This window comes from Octodon degus, unplaced genomic scaffold (assembly GCF_000260255.1).
Source record: "Octodon degus isolate 3935 unplaced genomic scaffold, OctDeg1.0 scaffold00190, whole genome shotgun sequence".
In the NCBI taxonomy this organism is placed as follows: Eukaryota; Metazoa; Chordata; class Mammalia; order Rodentia; family Octodontidae; genus Octodon; species Octodon degus.
The window spans coordinates 4510248-4533697 of record NW_004524766.1 but is presented as its reverse complement, the minus strand read 5'-3'; the positions used below and the strand labels follow the sequence as shown (position 1 = coordinate 4533697).

The window sequence follows — 23450 nt, the reverse complement described above, 5'->3', positions numbered from 1 at the left end:
TGAGAAGCTCCTATAAATCTATTTGGTGAGTGGCATTTGAGTTTCTAGGGAAGACTTTTTTTTTCTACACTAAAGCATTTTGTTAAAATAAATAGCATATTTATGTAGCTCAGATACCAAAATAAATTAAAATATACATGTTGTTAAGTCTTCCTCTTCATTTGCCTCCTAGTACCGCCACCAGTTAGCAGGAGCTAGTTGGTTTCGCCACCAGTTAGCAGGAGCTAGTTGGTTTCTTCGGAGAGCTTTCTAGTCTTCATGCAAATGTATTTATTACTTTTTCCTTCAACCTTTTTGGTTCACAAAATGTAGCCTACTGTCTATGCCTCTTCATTATTGTTTTCTGCTCAATCTAATGATGTGTCCTGGAAGTTTTTCCTATCAGCCTCCAGGCTTTGATTCACTGCATGCTAGTTTAATGGTTAGGATATTCCACTTGGCAGACAATTACCATTCGCGTAGGCATCCTGTACCAATGGACAGCTTATCTATATTTTAACCAAAATCTGAAGCATGCCAATGAATTCAGTTAATTAAAAAAAAACTGCTATAGGGATGGTCAAATTGCTCAGTGGAATAAAGTGCCTGCAAGCAGGCACAGGGGCCAGGGATTCGACCCCTGGCTGGGCCTGCTATGCCAGCTCTGCCCCCCCCCCCGGGCACAATGAGATGGTGATTGAGACTGGGCATGGTGGCGCGCACCTGTAATCCCAGCTCTTGGGAGGCTGTAAACAGGCAGATCACTATGAGTCTGATCTAGTAGTGAGACCCTGAACACCCTGTAGACCCTTCCCTAAAACACAGACAAAGAATAAAAAAAGAAAAAGAAAAAGAAACCCAAAACTGCTATACATAGAAACTCTCACATTGGAGCAGGCTTATGTTCCCAGGCAGGGCTCCTACTTGGAGACAGTGAAGGATGGAGTCAAGGCTTGAAGGAGGTAATTGTTTGCAGCGTTGGCTTCCAGAAAGTCTGCTGTGCTGGTGGACGTCGCACCGCCAGTGAGAGACTGGGATGAAAGCACACCTGGCTGCAGATATGCCCTGAGCGCCTCTGGGATAGTTATTACAGTGCATGCTGATGCTGCCGTAGGAAAGCAGGCTCCTCTTATCACTCTGGCACATGGTGGAATGCAGTGACTTCTGACGAGGGACCCTACTTTTCATAGTTTGGCACCTGTATGTTCTGACAGGGTCTTAGAGTCACCCTGAGAGTAAGTGACAGACCCGGCTGTTACAGAAACTCAGGGCATGAAGAGAATCGATAAATGACAAATGTGGCTTCATTGGTGAGGGACCAAGCTGGCCTGATTCTTCTCAGTGCAGAGCTCTGGAGACACTGCTCTCTGTCACCATGCCATGGGGCACATAACAGGAGCAGCGCAAGTCATGTCCAGTGGTGTGGACACACTCAGTGTGTCTTGCCCTTGCTGGCTCACCCATTCTGGCTCCTGTTTCTAGGTTGTCCCTGCCATGCAACTCCCCAGGACTGTTCTCTTTATGTGGAGGGGAGGACAGATCAGGGGAAGTGACGCGAACCTCCACCGTGGCCTGGGGCTCATAAGCACTGTCTGTACAGCATGGAATCACCCTGCCAGAGGGGCATGCCGGGGGGCCGGCACATTCTACTGCATTCCAAGTCTGGGCATCATTGCATTTGCCTGAGAGCAAAATTTGGCTGGTAGAGAGAAATGTTAAGGCTAGTGGTTCTTGCTGGAGTCTGAGGCCATCAAGATTTGGATGGGACAGAAATAATCTGGCAGCCAAAGCTGCTACCCGAATTAGAAACTTCAGGATCATCAGTTGTGAGTGTTATTCTGTTTCTCTTATTTCCTGTTTTGCCTGTTAGGGCAAAGTCCCCTGAAAGGAGAGGCTGCACCCAACAGAGGTGTGGCCACTGCAAGAGGAGGGTGTACTTGATGCTGGAGACATTGGCCTCGGTCACAGGGCCTGCTGGGATTCAAAGGAGGCACAGCGAGGAGAACTGAACTTTGCTTTCCTCGCTCATCATGGGGACTTGTGTGACAGTGGTGCAGGTGACATGTAGGAAAGATGCCTTCGCACAGTACTGCAAACATAATGAAAAAAAATCTTCTCAAACAAAATGAAAACTCAGATGTTCTGTCTCGAATGATTTCCTGTGTCAATTTCAATGACTCTGTCTAATCAGACACTTGAACTTTATTGAAATAAAATGACTACATCCACTTTGAGCCTCAGAGCGCAAAGCGTAATGCGTGGGCATTCTCTAGTGTGGTCTGCACCTGCAGTTTGCTCCACTCGCCCTTCCTGTGTATGAACATGCTCAGGTGTCTCCTGTCCTTCTGTGAAGTCGCCTTCCTTCCTCGGTCCTGGTGGGCCTCACCCTGGGTCTCACCCAAGGTGAGTCCTGAGCTTTTGCAGTACCTGCCACACACACTCCCGGGGGTGTGGAGCACCTCCCATGCCATTTTATTGAAATCTACCCCAACTGTCATTCAAGAGCCTGAAAAGTCTTTCTCACTATCTTCCTTTTCTCTGAACCCAATCGTCTTCAGTACTAGGGGTACTGTTGCTGCTCTTGTGGTTCTGTAGAATCTGCTTCTTGTCTTGGTTGTGTGTGCTTTGGCTTTCTCTTGTCTGAGAATGATTTTCTCATCCTCTTCTAAACCACCTGTCCTTTCCCCTTGACAAGGTCCCCGCAGGCCCCACTCTCACTCTTACTTCTCTCACTGTGCCTTCAGCCTTTGCTGATACTCCGAGTTTAAGTCTCTAGTCAGCACCCTTGTATCAGACAAACTCAGCATACTGTCACCTGAGCTCCTGTGGTTCCTGTGCGGTGCTCAGCGATCCCCTCGCAGTCTGTGTGTTACCAGGACCCTGCTCACATAAGCTCAGAACTGCAAACTTTAACAACTCCTGAGATGTCGTGAGTCCTACTGTTAATTTGATCATCTGCTGACCTCTGATAGTTAGCTCTCTGCTAAACCCTATCAGCGATTTTTAAACCCAAGGTGTCCTAACTGGTACGTGCACAATCGGGCCTGGCCCGCGCCTCCCATCTAGTCGCTTGCTCTTCCTTTCACAGGCTGACGCTTTGTCACAGTAGGGTGGGCCTCTGCAAAGGCTCCCATAACTGTAGAGCCCTATGACAAAAGAAAATGTGGGGTCCTTGTTGGAAAGGCCTGGCAAAGCACCTTCTCTTAAATCTACCAACGCGGGAAGTATCTCCTTTTCTCCTGCGGATCTCCTTCGCTCGCATATCTGTGCTGCATTGTTCCACTGGACTTCGCTGCAAAACCCAGCGCTCTCCAAAAACTTGCGGGAAATATGGTTGAGATGGGCAGAGATCAGCACTAAGCTCCATGGGGCTCAGGCTCCTGTGCACGTGTGGGGGTCACACCCCACACAGGGCTCTTGTCCTTGGCTTTTCCATACAGCCCCTCTTTGAGACCGAGTAATTTTGGCTGCCTCTGCAGGGCTGGTCCCCAAGCCCCCACTTACGCTGAAGGAGGCCAGAGCCATTCCCCTGGAGCATCCTTTGGCTTCTCTCTATCTTCTGTTTGTAGTTTTCCCCAAAGGCAGGGGCTACATCTTCACTTATCCTGGAATCCATCACGAGTCATATATAATTATCAAACAGTAAGTTCTCCGGCGGCACTGTTCCTGAACACCATCTCCCTGAGCTGGATTTCTTCTTCCATAGCTAGACTCATAGTGCATGCAGGGCTGCACACTATCTAGCTGGGAAGCACTGACTTTTTGTTTTCCTTTTTTTTTTTTTTTTGTGGAACTGGGGATTGAACTCAGACCCTTGCACTTGCCAGGGAAGTGCTTATTCTACTGAGCCATTTCCCTGGCCTCTTCCTTTTCATTTTCTAACTAATCTTTACATTGCTCTGTGTGTGTGTGTGTGTGTGTGTGTGTGTGTGTGTGTGTGTGTGTTGGGAATTGAACTCAGGACTTCCCACTTGCCAGGTAGGTGCTGTGTCACTGAGCTAAAGCTCTGGCTACACTGATCTTTTAAAGGAAATCCCCTTTAGAAATTATAGTTGATTTCAGGAATGAACTCTCATTAAAGTCTTAATGTATCTGAATCTACTCATTGGCTCAAGCATTTACTTGCAAAGTATGTTTACAAACATTTTTGGTTAAAAAACTCTTGGTAAAAATGAAGTGCTTCTGAAATGCATTTTGCCCATTTTAGTCAGAGCCATAATTTATTTTGTGGTATTGCTTTTTATAATGACATTCCAGAAAATTCTGTGTAATCAGGTAATCAAAGGTCTTCACAGAGCTGTGTTGATAAAGAAGTTGAAGCCCTCGGTAACAGGGAGATAGAACTTTCGCAACAGGGAAGGAGATGGAGAAACGAGGAAAAATCAAGGAGTGGAAGGAGCGGGAGTGGGAGTTGGATGAGGGGGAAGACTTAAGATGTGTTCTGTACACAGACCAGCTCAGTGTGTGAACGTGATCATTCAGTGAGGAGTAGTACAAGAGAAGGTACGTGTCCCGCCCTGGCGGAATCCTGCCTCACCCTAAGGGCTGGTGAGCAGTGTGCGTCCTGCCCACAGGACACACAGGTCCACCTTTTCATATACTTCGAGATGGAAATGGAGAAAACCCATTTGCGCTTGGACACAAGTTGCTTTGGAAAAACACAATAAAGTGAAATCCATTTAACAGCAAAGCATGAGTTTAAAAAACGCACCACAGACACTGCATCGCTAGGAAAGCCAGTAACTTTACTGAATTGTCTGCAAAATACAAATTATACCTTATTTCCAGCAGGAGAAACTTTTGAAAATTTCCCACTTTAATTCACTACAGACAGCTGAATTAAGTCCCTTGAGATACACAGGTGTGGTTTAACTTAGTTATAACATCTTGCCTTCTAGTGGCGGCAAAGTCCCGCTTATGCCGCTGTGAGCCTCTATTTGAGTATTTGTTGCAAATGCTTGTATGCCCTCATTTACAAGCTATTTTAATTACTGTCATTGAATGGAAACAAGTCCCCAGGAAAAAATGAAAGAAAGAAGAAGAGAAATGATACAGCAAACCATTGGAAGCAACGCAAGTCCTACGCCTACAGTGACCCCGGCCCGCTGGCTCGAGAGATCACTGACGCTAGATTCAAACCACAGCAGGATCTGACGCACAGCTGACCTCTTCGAACTAAACTGAGGTATGAATCAACTTGAGGTATGAACAGGGAAGGCAAAGTACAATACCCTATCAAGAAAGGAACCAAAATGGACAAATCAAATGGAGAAGATATGTGGCTAGAACGGCTCCACATCTTTGGTTAAAACATATTAAGAAAAGCCTTTCGTTACATCTGTAGTCTGAAGCGTTCGAACAGACACTATATGCCAGCAATCTTCAAAAGATCTGTAGTGGCAGGAAATTAGCGCCACACGAGGGACGGCACCCTGGCAGATGGCAGAGAGGAGAACAGATGACGCATGCCATACTTAGGCAACAGCCTTTATTGAGGGTTCAAGTGGCTTCTTTAAAATTTTTTTCTTAAAGAAAGAAATACAAAGCATTTATTCTCTGGAAAAGCAAATGAAAGGGATAAAGGGGTCAAAAGCCTGCTATCTCCAAGACAAAAGCTGGGCACGGATGGAAAACAAATATCGAAGCAAGCGAGGGCAGACATTCTCTTAAAAAGTCAATTGGGATTTTTAAAAAATCCTCACTTTAGTTAACTTTTATGTAATCTAAGGATGACAGGTATTTTCATATTCATCATTACAAAATGTTAAATTCCACCTCTGGGAAAAAATAAGCCTTTTACTAAAAAACAAACCTTTAAAAAGGTCGAAATGAACAACCTCCACACCCAAGCACGCAGTACACAGGTTGTGTGGCTCGGGGTACTGGATCCGTTACCAGTACTTGCGCTTGCTGTTACCCCGAATCTTTTCCAATAGGATTAACTATACCAATACCTGTAGCTGTGTCAAATGCCACTTACGGTTCTTGGACATCCAAATGAAGAATGTTGTTTACAACGTGGCTCTGGGATGGGTAACGAAAAATCATATACACCCTCAGGGCTTTGCCCTAACCTCTTGGATACAAAAGATGTACCGCGATAGAAATCACACTAGCTTTGCAAACACAACACATGGTAAATTACAGAAAAGGCATAGGGGTAAAGATAGACAGTGACTATTACAGAAAGTGACTCATCAGAATAAAAATTGTGCTTCTTCTCATTAAGTCATCTTTAAGAAATCTCAGACTATCCCTTCGCTGTCTCGCCACCACTGCCCGAGACTTCAGCAGCGGTACCCAGAGGAAGGACTCCATCTTCAGGTGTTTCTGTTATTTTCATACTCTTATAAAACTCTTGTTAGAACTGCTATAAATAGCCAAGGCTTCTGCCGGTACTTAGCTTATGTTATCTTCAGCAATAGAAATTTCATGTTTTACTTGTCGCTGAGGCAAATTGCAGGTAAAAAATTAATATGGCTATTTCTTCATATTTTCATGTAATGACCCTTTCCCACTCACTGGTAAGGTTCTACTGATACTGGAAAATGAAAATGTTTTGAAGATGGCAAGGAACATTTGTGATATGCTTGCATATTTAGTACACATCTTGTTATAAAGATGAGTTGTAGGTATGGGATCAAGTTTTTTTTGTTTTTTTTTATTTTATTTTTTTCTTTGTGAGAGAGAGAGAGAGAGAGAGAGAGAGAGAGAGAGAGAGAGAGAGAGAGAGAGAGTGAAAGAGGGGGAGAGAGAGTGTTATATGTATTTTTATGGATGACTTTCTGGTTTTCCTCCGCATAAATGTTATTCTTTCATGTTCCATGGATTCCTTTAGTAGTGGGATATACATGAAATGATTGATTTTTAAAAAATTTTTTAGTATATAAAATATTAGTACAAGGCAGGCTAGCATCCTATCTGGATACAACCTAAGGTGCATTGTGGTCTAATTATGGATTGCAGATCAAGTTAAGAAAAATATAGCGTCGTTAATAAGGTCTCTTGGCTTCTGCCACCCAGCGGCAGCCTCTTACAATGAGTAACACATAGAAACTATGCAAGTAAAAGAAAAAAAAAATGGATAAGAAATGTCCTACACATGATAGAGCGTGCCGATAATCCTGTCTATTTTTTTCTTTGCTCTGCTTGTCAACGAATGATTGGAGAATAATTGACAGATCTTCATGTTCCAAGAGAAGGAAAATCATTCCTAGACTGAAATATCTCTTCAACAATATATATCCACATTTTATGGCACTCACTTTTTAAGGATCTGAAAATTAATCCCTTATAGATGAATATTAGACAAAAGTTACATTTTCTTGAAAAATTAAAAAAAAAGAGGGACATAGAGAGGTTCTTTAATGGGATTTCTTGAAATGGCTATTAAATCTCTTTATTGAAGAAAAATAGATGACATACATGCTTTATGCAGAAGTGACATTGGGGGTCCTGACGCACTGGGATTGTTCCACAGTCCTATATTGCTGACAGGTTGTTAAGGGTCCGTTAAAATAATCAAAATTAGATGACGAAGCACCTATCTCTTTACCCGCTTCCTCCTTTCTTAGCACCAGTCTCTCACCTTGTTCTCCCGTGGGAATTGATAACTTATTCGCCAAGTGAAGTCCATACCACTGGTGGCTAAGGCCTCATCTGTAGGAACGTGCCCCCACACAGCTCCTCCAGGTCTATTTCTGGGTCTATTTCTAAGGAACATGTCAAATTCTAGACTGAAACCCAACCATATAATTTAGGCTATGGGCGAATTAGGATCCGCACTTCCTTTCCGAGATGCATGGTGATATGGTGGGATCAGAAAGGGGCCCTGCATTTGATAAAAATGCACAAAACAAAACAAAAACGGCATGAAAGAAACCAAGTAGTATATACAATGGGTGTCAGTTGACCAGATACATTGCTAATGTATTAAAAACAGCTTAGGGTGTTGCAACGTGATGTGTTCTAACCCACAGGTTATCCTTTTGACAGCCGACCTTGAACTTATAAAATGTATGCAGAGTAAAAGAAATCAGAAGGAAAATAGTTACTCGGATGTGCAGCGGCACAAATTTAACCCCCTCCCACTATTAAGATAACAAAACTTCTGCTATTACCATAATATTATATATATTAGAAAGCTATACACAAGCATGTTAATTTCACAGATTTTTTAAAAGATTCTTAATATTTTATATAATTAGAAATACACATTTCAAAAACAAAACTTCTACAAAGAGAAAACAGTTATCTTGGTTAGCAAAGCGTGGAGTTCTTCATGGCTTAGGGTAGTGCTTTCTATACAAAAAGTCCTTTTTGGTTTTTTACAGGACTGTTTAAAATATTAGCGAAGCTATCAAGGGGGGAAAACACATTTTGGCTTAAGTAAACTACAAAAAGCCACAAATGCTTTGCAAACTCTGTCTTACCTTTTATATGAAAATAAGCAAAATGTAATGTACATATTTTTATATTTTTATTTATTAAGAGATGCAGACCCAGATTTATTTAATTAAATATGTCAGCTTTCAAACTCCACTGTTTCGTTTTTTTGTGTTCTGCTTGCTGTTTTTTTTTTTTTTTTTTTTTTTCTTTTTGTCTTAAATAGGTATGGTCCTCTTTTAATGGTCTTTGATCCTTTTCAATGAGTACCATACGCCAGTGAGTTGCCTGCAGGTTTGTGAGCGTGCTCCGGGTGTTAGGTGACGGGGCGTGTTCCTAACGTTTACCGATGGCCACCCACTGCTGGGTCTGTCCAAACTTCTATACATTTTATTTTTCTATATGTTGTATAACTGCCGCTCTCTCTTTCAGTAAAGATCTGCCGCTTTTGGCAAATGTTTCCTTTTGTCTATTTACATGTAAATAACGTTGAACCTGCAACATGACACTATCTATTGTAACATACATTTTGCAAAGGAGCACAACAGTGAAAAGGAGTTAGCCTTAAAATCTATTTTGTACAAGTGTTCTGTTGTACAACTCAAGCGCTAAGCTTATCTCAGCATTTCTGTTTATCTTTATACTGTATCACCGAGGCAATTTAAAAGTACTTTTACAAAACAGAGTACCTGACTTTTTTTTTTTTCCACACACGGCACATAGAATGCATATCGACCCCCCTTCCCCATTAAGGTATAGCACACACACACACTGCAAGAAAAAAAAAAAACAAAACTAGTAAATAGTAACATGATCATGTTGCCCATCCTTCAGAGAGTCGCATGCGCTTGACTGAGGGGCTTTCCCTTTCGTCCGGCGAAGGTCTGGTGAGTCCAATGGGGGAGTGGAATTCATTCCGGTGATCCTCTCGGTCGCTGCCATCGTAGGAACTACTGCAGCTGCTCAAGCTATCAACAGGAGATCTCCCCGCCTCGTGGCGCGTGTGTGGTGGGTATCTCGAAGGGGTGGCGGTACGGTCTCTAGGAGGAGAAACAGGTTCTGACTTGATGTTGAGGCTTTGAGTAGAAGGCAGGGAGAGATTTGAACTCTGAGATAAATGAGTGCTAGTGCAAGCTCTGTAGGAGGAAAGGAAACCCAGTTACAGATGGAGGAGGCCAGGAGGCCCCAGGCACTCACAATTACATAACACATCAGCCTACAGACTCCCACAGACACCAGAGCATGCCAGGGTGGGCACAGGCAGCAGCGCCTTGCGGGGGTTCGGGGGCCCTCGGAAGGTCGGCCTGGCTTCAGGAACCAGAGCTCCTGTCTCTGACAGCTCCCTAACTGTGCGGGGTACCGCCTCAGGAAGGTTTACAACTGCACGTGCTCCTGGGACTTTTTCCTATACTGTCCTAGATTTAAATCCTCTAAGCCTTCAGATACACTAACTTTGAGTTAGGCTTGCTCGCTCTCCAGACACCTGTGCCGGACATGTGTTTATTTATTTGGTACTTTATGGTAGTGGGGTCTAAACTCAGGGCCTCGTGCTTACTTAGCAAGTGCTCTACCGCTGAGCTCCGTCTCCAGCCCCCAAAATGCTTTCAGCAGCTTATTCTTATCTCAACATTGCCCTCCAGGGAGTGAGCGCATGCAGCTACAGGGTTCAGAAGCCATCGACTGCTACGCAGTACCCCTGACTGGTGAAAATGAAGGTGGAAGAGTGGAAATCGGGAAGGCAGAAGGGCATTGAAAATTATCCGGAGAAATTGAAAATATTGATCTAAAAACAGGTTTTCTGTCCCACTAAAGTGGATAAATAATTGGGTCTCTTTATCCTTTCATACTTACATGGCATGGACATACCTGTTTTCTACAATTCCCTAAACTTTGCTACTGTTAGTGATTCTCTGGCAGAATAACCTAGGCTACTGCTCCTTTATTTATATTGGTATCAACTGATGAATTGAAAGTCAGTGGCTAAGAAGGGAAGTAGTGTGACTTTAGTGTGTTTATAATCTATAACCCTTGCTTACTCCCAGAGGGTCTAGCTTGTCCTTCTTCCAAAATGTGGGACAGTTTCGATACTCAAAGTTCTCAAGAGAACAGCATTGAGCCTTTAAGTATCAACGAGCTATCACAATGGCATACTTAGATCATGGCAAGCTGTGGTCACATGGCCAACATAAATTCTAAGATACTTTTATTGTTCGCACGTTTTTGATCACACTGACACCCAGGGCTAGAGGGCAGTATTACTTGACCGGCAGACTCTCTCCCTGGGGAACAGTCCCAGTAGAGAATTATCCACAGAGACACACCCATTCTAAACAAAGGCACCAAAGCTTGCCTACTAATGTGTGTCAGTACGCTGCTTTCCCAGGGAGAGAATTGGAAGGTGTGGTGTTAACAACGTCCTCCTTAGGAGCAGGGAGAGGGTGAGTGCATTTCGGAGGGACAGTGGAGGAACCTGAGGCTGTCTTTTGGGAGATGCAGTGCAAGCTCAAGATGTGGAGATAGAAAATTAATCTGCAACGAATTTATCTTCGAGTGATGTTTTATACGAAAGCACCACCTACTGGCAAAGAATTACTTTCCCTTTCTTAATACATGCGCTAATGTTGAGTACGAAATATGAGAGAATTATTTGCTTTGTCATGTCTTCCTTCTGCTGCCTTTCTGAGCTTATAGAATCAAAACAATCTGAGAACTTAAATCAAGGTTCTACATTGAGCGTATGTGATTTTCACTCTTCTGTGTATGTATGCTAGGAGATTTATTCCTAACACATTTACAGTTTACTGTATTAGTTCCTGAGAGTTTTAATTAAATCATGTTTACATCAAGATGATATTAAAAAAAGACAATATTAAGATGGTAGAAGGAGGGCATACATATTCAGAATAATCCATCATGGTGGACTATTTTATCTTTGTTCGAAGTTATGTAATGATTCATTTTGATGAGAGGAAATCATCTTTCGATTTCTGGAAGAGAGAATTTTCCTGGCTCTGGGTAAGATTATTTCACTAAAATTTAATCAAATGTTTCTACGATGGATCACAAAACTCTTTAATAATGAATGTCAATTAGGATCCAGAAAATAATGTGGCATATCAACAAATGCTTTTTCTGTTCTCTGACATTTAAATTGTGTCTTTCCAATCAGGGTGAAGTAGAAGAATTGAAACAGTTGGTGAACTAGAGCAGGACAAGCGGTTAATCTAGATGAAGTGAACGAAGTGATGTAATCAAGTAGAGTTTCTTTAATCGTGCGTCTGGAGCTAAATTCACCCCTTATTTACTTCCTTTTCCAATGTCAGCTGGTTTGTGTAAGGTTAGCTACATCTTTGCCCCATAAAAGAGGAAACTATTATCTGTGGTCCTTTCCTATAAATAGAACAGTGAGGGTCTATCTTTGGGGGTGTTGCATTTAAGCCCGAATGCATACAGAAACTTTCTGAGTAGTTCTGGGGATTAGCTACATAGGAGTGGGACGTAAGTTATTGTAGACGGAACTTCACTGTACTCCACTGCAGGATTCAAAATATAAAGCTAGAGTCAGCTATCAAAAATGTATCGTTTTGTTTTTTGAAAGAAAGGGCAGTGTTAAAAAATCACTTAACTCATATATGCCCAATTCAGGGGCCTGCAGGTAGATTCACCTGTCCTTGGGGACGAGTTGTAGACACGGGTAACTGTGGGAGGCCTGCACGCGTGTGGCTGGGTGATGGAAGGCTGGTGGGGACGGATGAGCTAGATATAACCTTGGGATTGGGAAAACATCTACCCTTTCCCCAAACTGCCCAGAACCCAGACATGACTGGTCAGTTTGATTCCAATTTCTTATTGCTTCTGCTGGGAATTAGACTTTGAGGTTGTAGTTAAACTGACCACTCAGCAGCTGTCTCTTCTCCAAGTCACCCCCCTCAGGCTATGCTAGATGCCCACATCAACACAGACAGTGTGTGCAAATGCTTCCAGAAAACAGGCTGACCTTTTCTTAGGTGGTAGTTGAGAAAAACACCTAAAGCTTGAGGGTCATTTTCTCAAATATGACCAATTCCTCTGCCAGTCATGTTTCTTCCTACACAAAACAAATTTATGTTGCTCATCTAACTGTGTTATATAAAAATCAATTAGTACCTTGTTTAAAACTAGAGCTTTGAAGATTTAAAGCATGAGAGGACAAAATGGACACTCTTTCTTCAACAAAATAGGAAGAGCTTGGGAATGCTTTTATGATTGTGAGAAAGAACCGTAGTAACTATCTTGGGGTATTGGGAATATCTCCTTTGGTGGTACTTAAATCAATTCCATTCTTTGTTTCGGATGAGCCCCAAACACAACCCTATGAGATTAAATTGACTTGGAACTATATTGACTCTTTTACTAATTCACGCCGTGAGGAATCGAGGTAGCACATATATCTATGCCACAATTGGGGATTTTTTAAAAGGATGATTTTGGCATTCAATTGCGGCAAAGTTAGAGTCCACTAGAAAGCTCCGCCTTCCAGAACTACCGCGGTGCTGGTGTTGGTGTGCCTGGGAGTGCTTTTGTGTCTATGTGTGAGTGGGGTGGGGGAGAGACAGAAGGAGAGAGATTGGTCAGGAGGGGTGGGAAGAGGGAGGGGAGGAGTGAAAGGAGAAGAGAGGAGGGGAGAAGAGGAGAGGGCCAGCCTACAAGGGTCAGTGAACTGATCTGAGGTACAAAGGAACGCAATAAATGCAACTCAAACTCATAGACTAAATTTGGAGTCAATTATGGGCAATAAGGTTCAGTGCTGAAAGGCACAAGGAGCTGAACAAACTGCTCCCCCTCGGCCGAGGTTAATCAGCTCCTCCCTACTTTGGGCCTGTCACTCCATTCTATTGAATGGGTGCCTCTAGCAAGGCCAGAGGAGACCAAGGCTTTCCCCATGTAACAGAAGAGAGTTTTAAAATTGTAGCTTAGTTAAAATATAGACATAGATATATCTTCATAATTAAAAGGGAAATAACAAGATTACTGCAAACAAAAGCAAGCCATATTTAGATAAAGTGATAGGGCTTTTGACATATTGAGATAAACTGATATGCCTTTTGATATTGCTAATGACTGAAAATATTAGTGCTCTACTGAAGGGATTTTGCAAAAATGAGAACTAAACATTTTGTTATCGGCAAGACGCTTTTAGAGTAGATTCACCGCTAAGTCACGGTGGTCCAGTGTCACATGCAGGTATTTAGCCACCACGGGGTGAAGGTACTGCGTACTTAGCGGTAAGTACCTAAAAAGTTACTGCGGCCAATGAATGCCCACTTGGCTAATTAGCATTGAAGATAAAATTTAATTGTCCTAAAAAGAGAAGCTCTTCCTAGCAATACTAGCTTCAATGTAAAGGATTTTTCCTCCTAAGAAAGCAGAGGAATGATGCCACGTGAATCTGTTTTATTCTTTACAAGAAAGACTAGGTTTCTGATAGCAGGGGTATTAGTGAGTGGAGGGGCCTGAGTAAGTGGTGAAGGAGTGAAGAAACCATTACCGGGTCATCAGTCTACTGGCAGTGCTGTCCAAAAGCCAGAGTGTGAGGGGTGGAGTTGACAGCAGACACTGGCTTTGATTCTAATCAAAGCTTTATCCTCACCTTAGAAATAGAGATGTGGGACTAGTTAATATAACTATTTATCTATAACTAATTGGTACAGTAGTAAAGCAAAAGTGGGTGAGGCATGTAGAGTGCTTTTGAAACATAAAAGCTTATCTTTCAATATCTCATATCCTCCTGTTTTTTTTTTTAATTTCGAGGATTAATTTCAGATTTGAAGTCACTATTTAGTCAGGTCTTTTGTTTACATTTTGGCTTTTTTGTGTAACTTCAAAGAAGTAGTGTTAATTCTGAACTGAGGGCTCTTAAAAGTTTGAATGTTTCCTTGATAAATGACAGGAGTCATCTTCTATGATAAAGGTTTATCTCAAAACTACCACAAGGGGGCAGAAAGATACATCGTTTGGCCACAAAACAACCAAATTAGTTTTATATCCAAATTTAGTAATTAGTATTGCATATATTGCATATGTTTTAATAAAATATCTATAAATATACAACTGTATGATTAGTACATTATAACTATATGAAGCCCATATATTTTATTAACATTAGGGCTCACTGTCATAAACTATATAGTTCATTATTTATGTCAAATGAGAAAGAATTTTTTTCTTTCATTTTTTTTTTCTTATGTGTTTGGTACGGGGCGTCACTCACAGCTCGGACTCGCTGTGATCCTCCTGTTTTCAGCCTCCCCAGCGCTGGGATTACAGGCGTGCACCGCCACGCCCGGTCTTGGTGGCTGGCTCAGCGCACCCGCCTTCGGGAGTTGGGGAATCAGGAGAAAGATTTTCAAATTCCTCAAAACCTTCGAGAACTTAAAGAACCCTAAAAAACTTCTAAGTGTAGATGCCTTTCAAGTTTCCATGTGAACTGTGTGATAACTAAATGAAATAGTACCAAGGAAGTAGAAATAAACATGGCCTAAAACAATAAAGGAAGACCTTGACTCCCTATTCCAGGGCCCCCTGTCCTCTTAAAAATATTAGGGGATGACACACTTGAGCTACGTGAAAGGGGCTGGTCCAACGATTCCCTTTACACTTCTATAAGCACCACTTTGCACCTCTCGTGGGACATGAAAGCGTGTATTTAAGGGCTGTCACTTGTCATCTTTGCGGCGTATCCCAAGACAATGCTGTACAAGCAATTGCGCTGCTTACCCCAACTGGCTGAGGGCGGACGGCGGCATGTTGTGCAGGTGCTGCTGCTGCCAGCCGGTCACCGAGCCGAGGTGGAGCGCGCTGGCCGTGTTGAACCCGGACAGAGAGGACAGGTCTGCGCTACTCAGAGAGTACTCTGCAGCAAAACACGAAATGACAAGGACAAGTTCAGACCTGAAAACAATCCAATGCTAAACAAAATCAAGCATTTTCAATACCCACAGTGTTCTTTTTTTTTTTTTTTTTTCCTAATTTGGGAGGAAAGGAGGATGAACCACCTGGGATAATTACTCTTCAAAATTAAGTCCTCCATGAAAGGTTTGAAGTAGTGCAGCCTGCAAGGGTGGCTTCTTACACTACAACCTGGCATCACAGTCCACAGCCCGTGTGAGAATCCAGAAGTGTTTTTTAAACAAACTTGCGGAAGACAGCTTTCTATCACACACACACACACACACACACACACACACACACACACAGAGACACACACACACACGCACAAATATACGGTAACAGCTCAATCTTCTTGAAATTGTTCTCTTTGGAATTCAGGCTGGGAAAATGGAAGTTTCAATCACTTAAGAAAGAAGAATGCGGATAACCACTTTGCCATAGAAAAGGAGGAGTAATTGTGTTGTGTTCTGGACACCACAGGTACTAGACAGAGGGAGATGTGATCATGGTCTTTGTCTTGCCTTTTAATAAAAGGTATTGAATATTTACGTGTGGCAAGGCTACTCACCGGTACCATATGTTGTTGAAATGGCTGATGGATATCCTCCCATGCCTTGTCCGGGTAAAGTAGGAGTTGCTACGGAAACCACTGGGGTAGCCAATGACTGAGCAGACTGGGAGTTATTTATCCTTTGATTCTTTTAAAGTAAATAAAAAGACAGTATTGATGGAATTTTTAAAGAAAATGAAAATACTAGATTTCCTTATTAGTTTTGCACATAAAGAGATAACTTGGTACAAAGCTCATGAAATTAATCATTTAACATGTGTCTCTATGAACTCTGCCAACCCTATCATTTACAATCCTTCAAGAGACCAGCTGTTGCCATAGTAACCCATTACATCAGTATCTCCTAGGCAACTGAACTAGTAACAAGTACCATAGCTTTATTATGGGTAAAAACAGACTATGCTGAGAACTGATGAAATATGTATACTGTACTTCCATTGTTTCAGTTTTTATTCAAATGCAAATTTAAAAAAATTAAAATCAACCACGGTGGGTTTTGTGTTCCGTTCTACACACCGCAGAACAGACGGTGCTGGGAAGAGGGGGAGGGTCGTGTTCCATTCCGACCAGCAGGTGGCGCCCTGACCACTTTTTTTTTTTTTTTTTTTTTTTTTTCCAGATTCTTCTAAACTTGACTCAACTAGAAGGCCAGGCTGCTAAGGCCTGTGTTTTAACTCTTTACAGCAAGGGGATTAAAGACACGGATCCACTTAAAACAATGGCACTTTAGCTCTTAGTGAAAGAAGTGTTTTAGTTTAGAGTGACAGAATAAGTATTTTCTCTTCAGTTAAATCTTAAAATGTTGAAAACAAGGCCTGCAGTTTCCAGAGGATGTTGGGGTGGAAAACAACAAACTGGCATCCTTTCCCCTGTGACTCGACATCAGCTGTACCCGAGCGCGACCCATGTGGACGCACTGGCTCAGCTTCAGTCTCCAGGTCCTATCAGCGCCCTCAGGGCCGCTAAAGGAAGCCTCAGCTATTCCCTCGCGCTTAGAGAACGCAGGCTCATACTTACCAAAAGCAGGTCAACATCCTCGGACTGAGAGCATGGAGGAGGAGTTTTATTAATTAGTGTCTGCAAATATTTATAATTGGGCAACATCTTTTCAACCAAAGGAAAGGCATTTTCTGATAGACACAACAGTTTAAACAGTTTTAAAACCCAGACTCTAGAGCTGACTCCCTGTGAAGGCATTCTTTGTTTCCCTTAATGAGGTGTTTATCTCCAACGCCAGGACAGCCGATCTGGCTTTTAGCGCAGGTCTCTGTCTCGATATTCATGATTTCTCCACCATATTTTGAACAAAAGGTCTGCACTTCGAAAGCTCACTTGGAGGAGGAGGGGAGGAGGCAGCCACACCCGGCTGCCAGGGAGAGGCGGCCCTGGCCACGAGCTCAGAGTCCCTGGGCTAGCGTCACCTCTAGGGGGCCCGGGAACAAACCTGCTGCAGGAGACGCCTGCCACGTGTGGTCCTCACTGCTGGGCTGCAGCCCCGTGGGAGGCTTTATTTATTAGAGTCAGCCTTTTCCAAAGGGAATGTCACAGATTATGTGATTTCTTTTTGGTGAGACTGATGCTCAAAATTAATTTGCCCTGTGCCATAATAAACTAATTAGCTCGCAAGGCTGATCTACCCTGGTGTTTACCACAGAGTAGAAGGAAGGAAGAAGGGAGGAAGGAAGGAAAGAAAGAAGGAAGGAAGAAGGGAGGAAGGAAGGAAGGAAGGAAGGAAGGAAAGAAAGAAAGAAAGAAAGAAAGAAAGAAAGAAAGAAAGAAAGAAAGAAAGAAAGAGAAAGAAGTTTTCAGAATGATCTAAATTTGCAGAATCTTAATTTTAAAGGCGCTCCCTCTGAAGACTTGCTAATAGGAGGTCAGGGATGTGTGGTGACTCTGAGTGAGTGTGATTCTGTGATCTTTCTTTTCTCCTCAGGTACCCAGACCCACGGGGAAGAGAGGGACAGGCTCTGAAAATGTTTTATATATATTTAAATTATATTTTTTTGTGTGTCTGTTGCTCCTTAGAAGACTCACAACTCCTTTTGATGTCAAATGCGAGCTTGTTTTTGCTTGAAATGTCTGAGATTTGAACACAGCCTGCTCTGGTGAATTGGCTGTTTTTGTGAAGTCCACATGTAGAGGGGTGAAATTAAGGCAGGGCAGAGCTCTGTGATTTATTTTGATATTAGCACTGAAATACACCAAAGAAAAGAGCTGACAATTAACAACTGGAAGTTTGTTTAGGAAATACAGAAAGTATTTTTCTGCGGCAGGCCCTGCGGACATAAACAGCCGTGGTAAAAATACCCCGATACGTAGTACTTCATTCTGTATTATGTTGCCTAAGAAACATGTGATTTGACCAATGGTAGAATTTGATGTTTTTTTTTTTTTTCTGACTAAAAATCAGGAGATCTGAAGAGAAGTGTTTTTCTTGTTCCAAAAGTCCTGAGAATAATTTACTGATCTTGGTTTTAATCTTGAAAAGGAAACTACAAAATAGTTACCAGAATTAACAGCTCCATACACCCAGGATTCAGCAAAAGTACTAATAACACTACTAGCTGACAAGGTTAACCTTCTTAGTTAATTCCTCCAAGTGATTAATAATGTTGGATAAATACTAAAATAGCAAAACATGCACAAACATCGCGAACACTGATGTGAAATGTAGTTTTGCATTTACCACGGAGGGCATCGCGGTCTTGCTGCCGGGTGGGATAAGTACTCGGAGGTCTGGCTTCCGGTTATTCATTCCTAGATTCATTGGGGGCGGAGACTTCGCTTGCATATTCTTGTTCAAGTTACCAGGTGAGACCAGCAGACCTGGTGAGTTTCGGGGGTTGCCATACCCATTCCCTGTGGACACAAAGCGGAGACAGCTGAGGAGGAAATGAGGACACCATGCCTCTTTCTAAAAGAACACACTCTACAAGAAAAAAATTACAAGCCTAAGGATCCGACATATATACACATCAAAAAACCACAGAGCAGCCAATTTCCCCTCCAGGGGAAGAAGTAACCCAGTTAATTACTCAATATTCTTCTGCAAAAAAGATTAAAAACTTTTAAAGAGAAGAATATATACCAATGTGCTCAGAAAACAGCACGTGGTCTTTTCCTATTCAAACAAATTTCAAGAAGAAAGACAGACCACGTTTCAGGATCTAAGGAGAATACAGGATTGGTCTTGCGCTTCAGTGGATGAGCTCGGCGTGGGCCTGGCTGGCATGAGTCACTCTTTCAGGTCACTGGTTTGGGGCTTATTTTGTGTGCTTGTGTGTCCTTAGATGAAGACGGTGCACCAGCAAGACTGTAATTTCTAGGACAGGCGGTGAGCGGGGGGAGGCCGCTCACACATTGTTCTGTTCAGTCCCTCTTTTCTCAGAGTGAATTTTCCCTATGGCTTTTCTGGGGTCTGATTTGTCCTCCTCCCTAGTTTTAGGGTATATAACCCTAAGCCTGCAGGAGGTTCCTGCTCACCTCATCTTCAAAAAGCAACCCTCTCTCAGGCGTTGCAGAGAAGCCGCCATGAAAGTGCTGATTCACCCGGCACAGGAAGGAAGAGCCGCCAATTGGCAGGGCCCGGAGGGCTTTCTTTGGACTCTTATAGCCAGCCCCTCCTGACAGAAATAGAGGTCTGAAGGTCTCTGTGTCTCGTATTCCCAAATATCCTGCTCCATGACAGGAAGAGCTGTGGCGTTTGGCTGGAAGCACAACTGGGAGAGGACTGTAGACTCCCGTGCAGCCTCTCCCTGGAGGGTGAGAGCATCCCGCTCCCCATTCAGTGGTGCCTGCTGGCAAACCCCTCAGACACGCAAACCCTCACGCTCACTCTCAGCTTGTCACTGCCACAAAGCACAGGGCCTGTGGCCCAGGGGGAGGGTGACGCTGTGTGCCGTCTTCAGTGAGGAGATGAAGACCCCCAAGAGCCTGAGAGGATCTACTCATGGAGCCCACGTGACTGATAGCAGACAGCGAGGGTGAGATGCCCAGCAGAGTCATCCACACTGAGCCAGGAGAGAGGACATTATCCAGTCAACATTCATGAAGAGGAAGGAGGAGACTGATACACCAGCGAGAGGCCCTGTGCTTGTGGGTGATTGGTGGGTGGGAGAGGGCTACTGGGAAATTTACAGAGCAGAGTCAGGGCAGTGCAAGGAATCTGTCTGGAAGAAAATCCAGGAGGAGAGAAGGTTCTGAGGGAACGTGCAGGTTGAGCTTTGGTGCCTTGAATTCCAAGCATGGGAAGCCCCCGAACAGGGGGAGCTGGTGTGGGTCAGTGAGGGGACCCTCAAAGTGCCTGGGGCACAACCACAAGCATACTGCAAGAGGAATTTATGGGAACATTGTCTTTGAATTAAAAAATAGTTCAGGCACACGGCGTATAGCACATTTGTTCTTCATATCTAATTCATTTTCCTGTTTCATTTTATGTGTGAATAAACAGGCTGCATATATAACAAATAACAAGATTAAATCTGTCAACTGGACTCTGTATAAAATTTTCCAAGTTACTATGGGAAAAATAAAAGTAAAACAAATTTAACGCCCCCCCCAAACATGTTGAGCACAGAGTAGTTGTTTAAGAAGTGATCTCTGAATTTGAATACATATTTCTCTTCTGTGAGAGAACTTAAGGAAAATTAACTAAGTTCTGTGGAGCCAGCTGTATGTGTTAAAAGGCAAATCGTCTGTTCCAGTTAATTTGGGACGCTTCTGGTGGCAAAAGCTATCATGTGGAACAGCACCTTTACCTCCTTTCACCAAGAGAAGTATACACAGAGAGTATATTCACTGAGACAAATGCTGGACAAACTGACATGCTTAGAGTGAATTACTGAATACATGTCTTGTTGAATCCTTGCTGGGACAATCATACTGGAGAAAAGGGGAATAAGAGGAAAAGATGAAATTGGCCCTGCAGCCTCCTACTCGTTCAGAAGGTCATGGTGAATGCATGTGTCATTTAAATACTAACTTGTGTGAGGCCTGGTTTAAATAAACAATCAAATGGAAAATTAGCTACGTCATTTCAAAAGAAGAAGAAAAAAAGTCAGTTAAGCAGTGCAGTGAAGCTTGAATAGATCAGAAAAAAACTAAAACCCTGGCTCGGTAGATGCTGATACTGGTTTTGCATGGAGCAGTTATTTTGCTAAAAGGAAGTAAAACCTCTTGGCAATATGTTCTGTCCTGAGATATGGCGAGCCCAGGACCACTGCGCGAAAATGCAAATGCTTCACCCAGCCACTGAAAGAAGTTATTTAAAAGAAGAGAAAACCTTTCTACAGTAAACTCTCAGAAATTCCAACGAAGCCCCAGTCTTTTTGCTCTTGTTCTAAACAATGATTTGGGGCAGCGTGGAGAAAAGAAAAGAAAGCATACATCATAGTTCTTCACCCAAAAATACCTCCAAAGTAAAAAAGAAATGGTTGTAAAAAGCACTCTGCCTTTCTCTTTTAATATTTCCCTTCGGTAGAAATCATGCCATCTCTGGCGATTAGTCACAAAGTTTAAAGTGTTTACATCTCTAATGCAAAATGTTTGGAGCCCGGGAGGACACTTCTTAAACACATATTTTTAGAGTAGAAAGTTATTTTTAAGAACAAATAAATTCAGCTTTTTTTGTGGATGAATTTCTGCTGTTTTTAGCGGATTGTGCCAGCTAGCATTTTGGAGCCGTATAATAACCATTTCTGCTTCCAGCCACCAAATTGTTATTCTTTTGGCATAATATAGATTCAGGAATGCGAGACTGTGGATCCTAAACCAGTGATACAGAAACCTATCATTTGGAAATCAATGATGAGTACATGCGTGTGGTTTACTGCTAAGAAGAGCCTGCATTTAAACCGGCTGGGCAACCACAGCCTCCTTCTCTCTCCCAGCGCTGTGGCCTCAGAGGAGGTTGCTGTCTCACCTTAAGATAAATTCACCAGGGACAATGGGCTCATTTAAATTCAGGGGCCAGGGAGGTGGCAAACAGCACCTCTCAACAACCCTCTAATACACAGCTGCAGCCCTTCTTCAGGCTGTGCTTTAAAATTACCCTCCGCCTGGACAATTATCAATTTCGAGGTGACTGTATGCAAATGTCACATTCCTCTGACCACTTTAAAGCTCCAAAATTATAAAGCATGAGTGAATGGATTTCCTGATTACAGATTATAAAAAAAAAAATGACAGACAGGCCAACTTCAGAGTGTGAGGAAGCTTTTATAGTTTCACTTGATTAATAATACTATTTCACAGAAAATAAAGCAACATAAGCATTCACAACAGAACTTACATAGAGGATAACAGAACCTACCTCTACTGATTGCAAGTTTGCACACATTAAAACTGTATAAATATTAGGGACTTGAAATATAGCGTTAGGAGAGCAAAATTTTTCTCCCCCAGTGAACTAGAAAACACTAGCTTTCTTCTTCTTTTATTGACTCCTATTTTAAGAAGCTGTAAATTCAAAGAACGTACTCCTGGTTGAATACCTCATGGGGAAGGCACTGCCTCTCGCAGGCCTGCCTGAGCATGGAGCTCCCTCTGAGCCCACAGTTCAGACACTTCCTTTTATTTGGGTGCTAGCTGTTCTGGTCTCTTCCCTTGCTTTGCTTTTCCCAAGACCTCCGGTCATAAACACAAGCTCAGAAGACCAACAAGTATGCTGGACGGCGTCCTATGGACCACGGCTACCCCTTCCTTTGGACACTTTCCTTGAATTGCCCCAGGGGCTAACTGTGACCATTTCCTCCCCGTCTTCATCTCCACATTCAATGAGATGCCAAATCTTACTCATTTTTTTTCAAAATGTGTGTTTCTCCCTCCACTGACTTCATGCTCATTTCGATTTAAGTTGCCTCATGACTCCTTCAGTAGCTGCCCACTTAGTCTTCCGGTCTTGAGCCAAAGCCTCTTCAGAGAGTGTGAACTCCTTACAGCTCCAGGCAAAGGTTTGTGCTCAGTGCAGCGTTAAACGATTCACCCAGGGAAATCTTTCTAAACTGTCCTTGTGTTCTGTTTTCGTACACCCTTGGTGGCCAGGGCCGTCTGGCTCTCAGGGCCCTGGAGAGTGGACCAACCCTACCGATCTAATCCAACTTCCAGCAGCTACACCTAGGCTTACTGGGTCCTCTTAATCTTTGCTCTAGCAGTTCAATGGCTAGCAGCATTCGCTTTCTTCTCAAATTCAAATTTGTCTTTTAAGGATCAGCTGGAGTCCCAACTCATTCGTGGTGCCTTTCAGGCAACTTCAACCCACACTGAGCTACCTCTCCCTAAATCCCACTACAATTCAAGGCAGTGACACTGCACAAACTGGTTATTTCTTCACATTTCATGTGTCTATGGGACATACCCAGGATTCACTGGGAAAATCAGGAATTGTTCAGCAGTGGTAGGAAAAGTTATGCCACTGAGGAAATGTGAGGGGAGCACTGAAAACATAACAAGTAACTTGCTAAATCCAAATGCTGAGGGTCTCTGCTCATTAGACTACTTGTGATTTTTTTCTATTTTAGCTGAAGAACGTGTACTGGTCAAACACAGCATTGAGACAAACTGCTTATCAGCTAGCAAGTTCCCGTAC

At 42.9% G+C, this 23450-nt stretch overlaps 1 protein-coding gene across 9 annotated transcripts in view; it reads right to left on the bottom strand.

Annotated features, from left to right (window-relative positions):
- Positions 1 to 8530: 8530 nt before the first annotated feature.
- The window catches only part of Mef2c (myocyte enhancer factor 2C), a 167051-nt gene continuing 152131 nt past the window's right edge, over positions 8531 to 23450 (bottom strand). For 6 of the 9 annotated variants that reach the window (XM_004644057.2, XM_023704169.1, XM_004644061.2 and 3 more), the window contains 4 exons: positions 18552 to 18724; positions 15863 to 15992; positions 15121 to 15256; positions 8531 to 9500 (listed from right to left, as the gene is read on the bottom strand). In XM_004644057.2, the coding sequence (XP_004644114.1) occupies positions 9179 to 9500; positions 15121 to 15256; positions 15863 to 15992; positions 18552 to 18724 (761 nt within the window). In that variant the 3' untranslated portion in view covers positions 8531 to 9178. The remainder of the gene's footprint in view (positions 9501 to 15120; positions 15257 to 15862; positions 15993 to 18551; positions 18725 to 23450) is intronic. The other 3 variants (XM_023704172.1, XM_004644064.2, XM_004644063.2) reach the window with 1 other exon arrangement.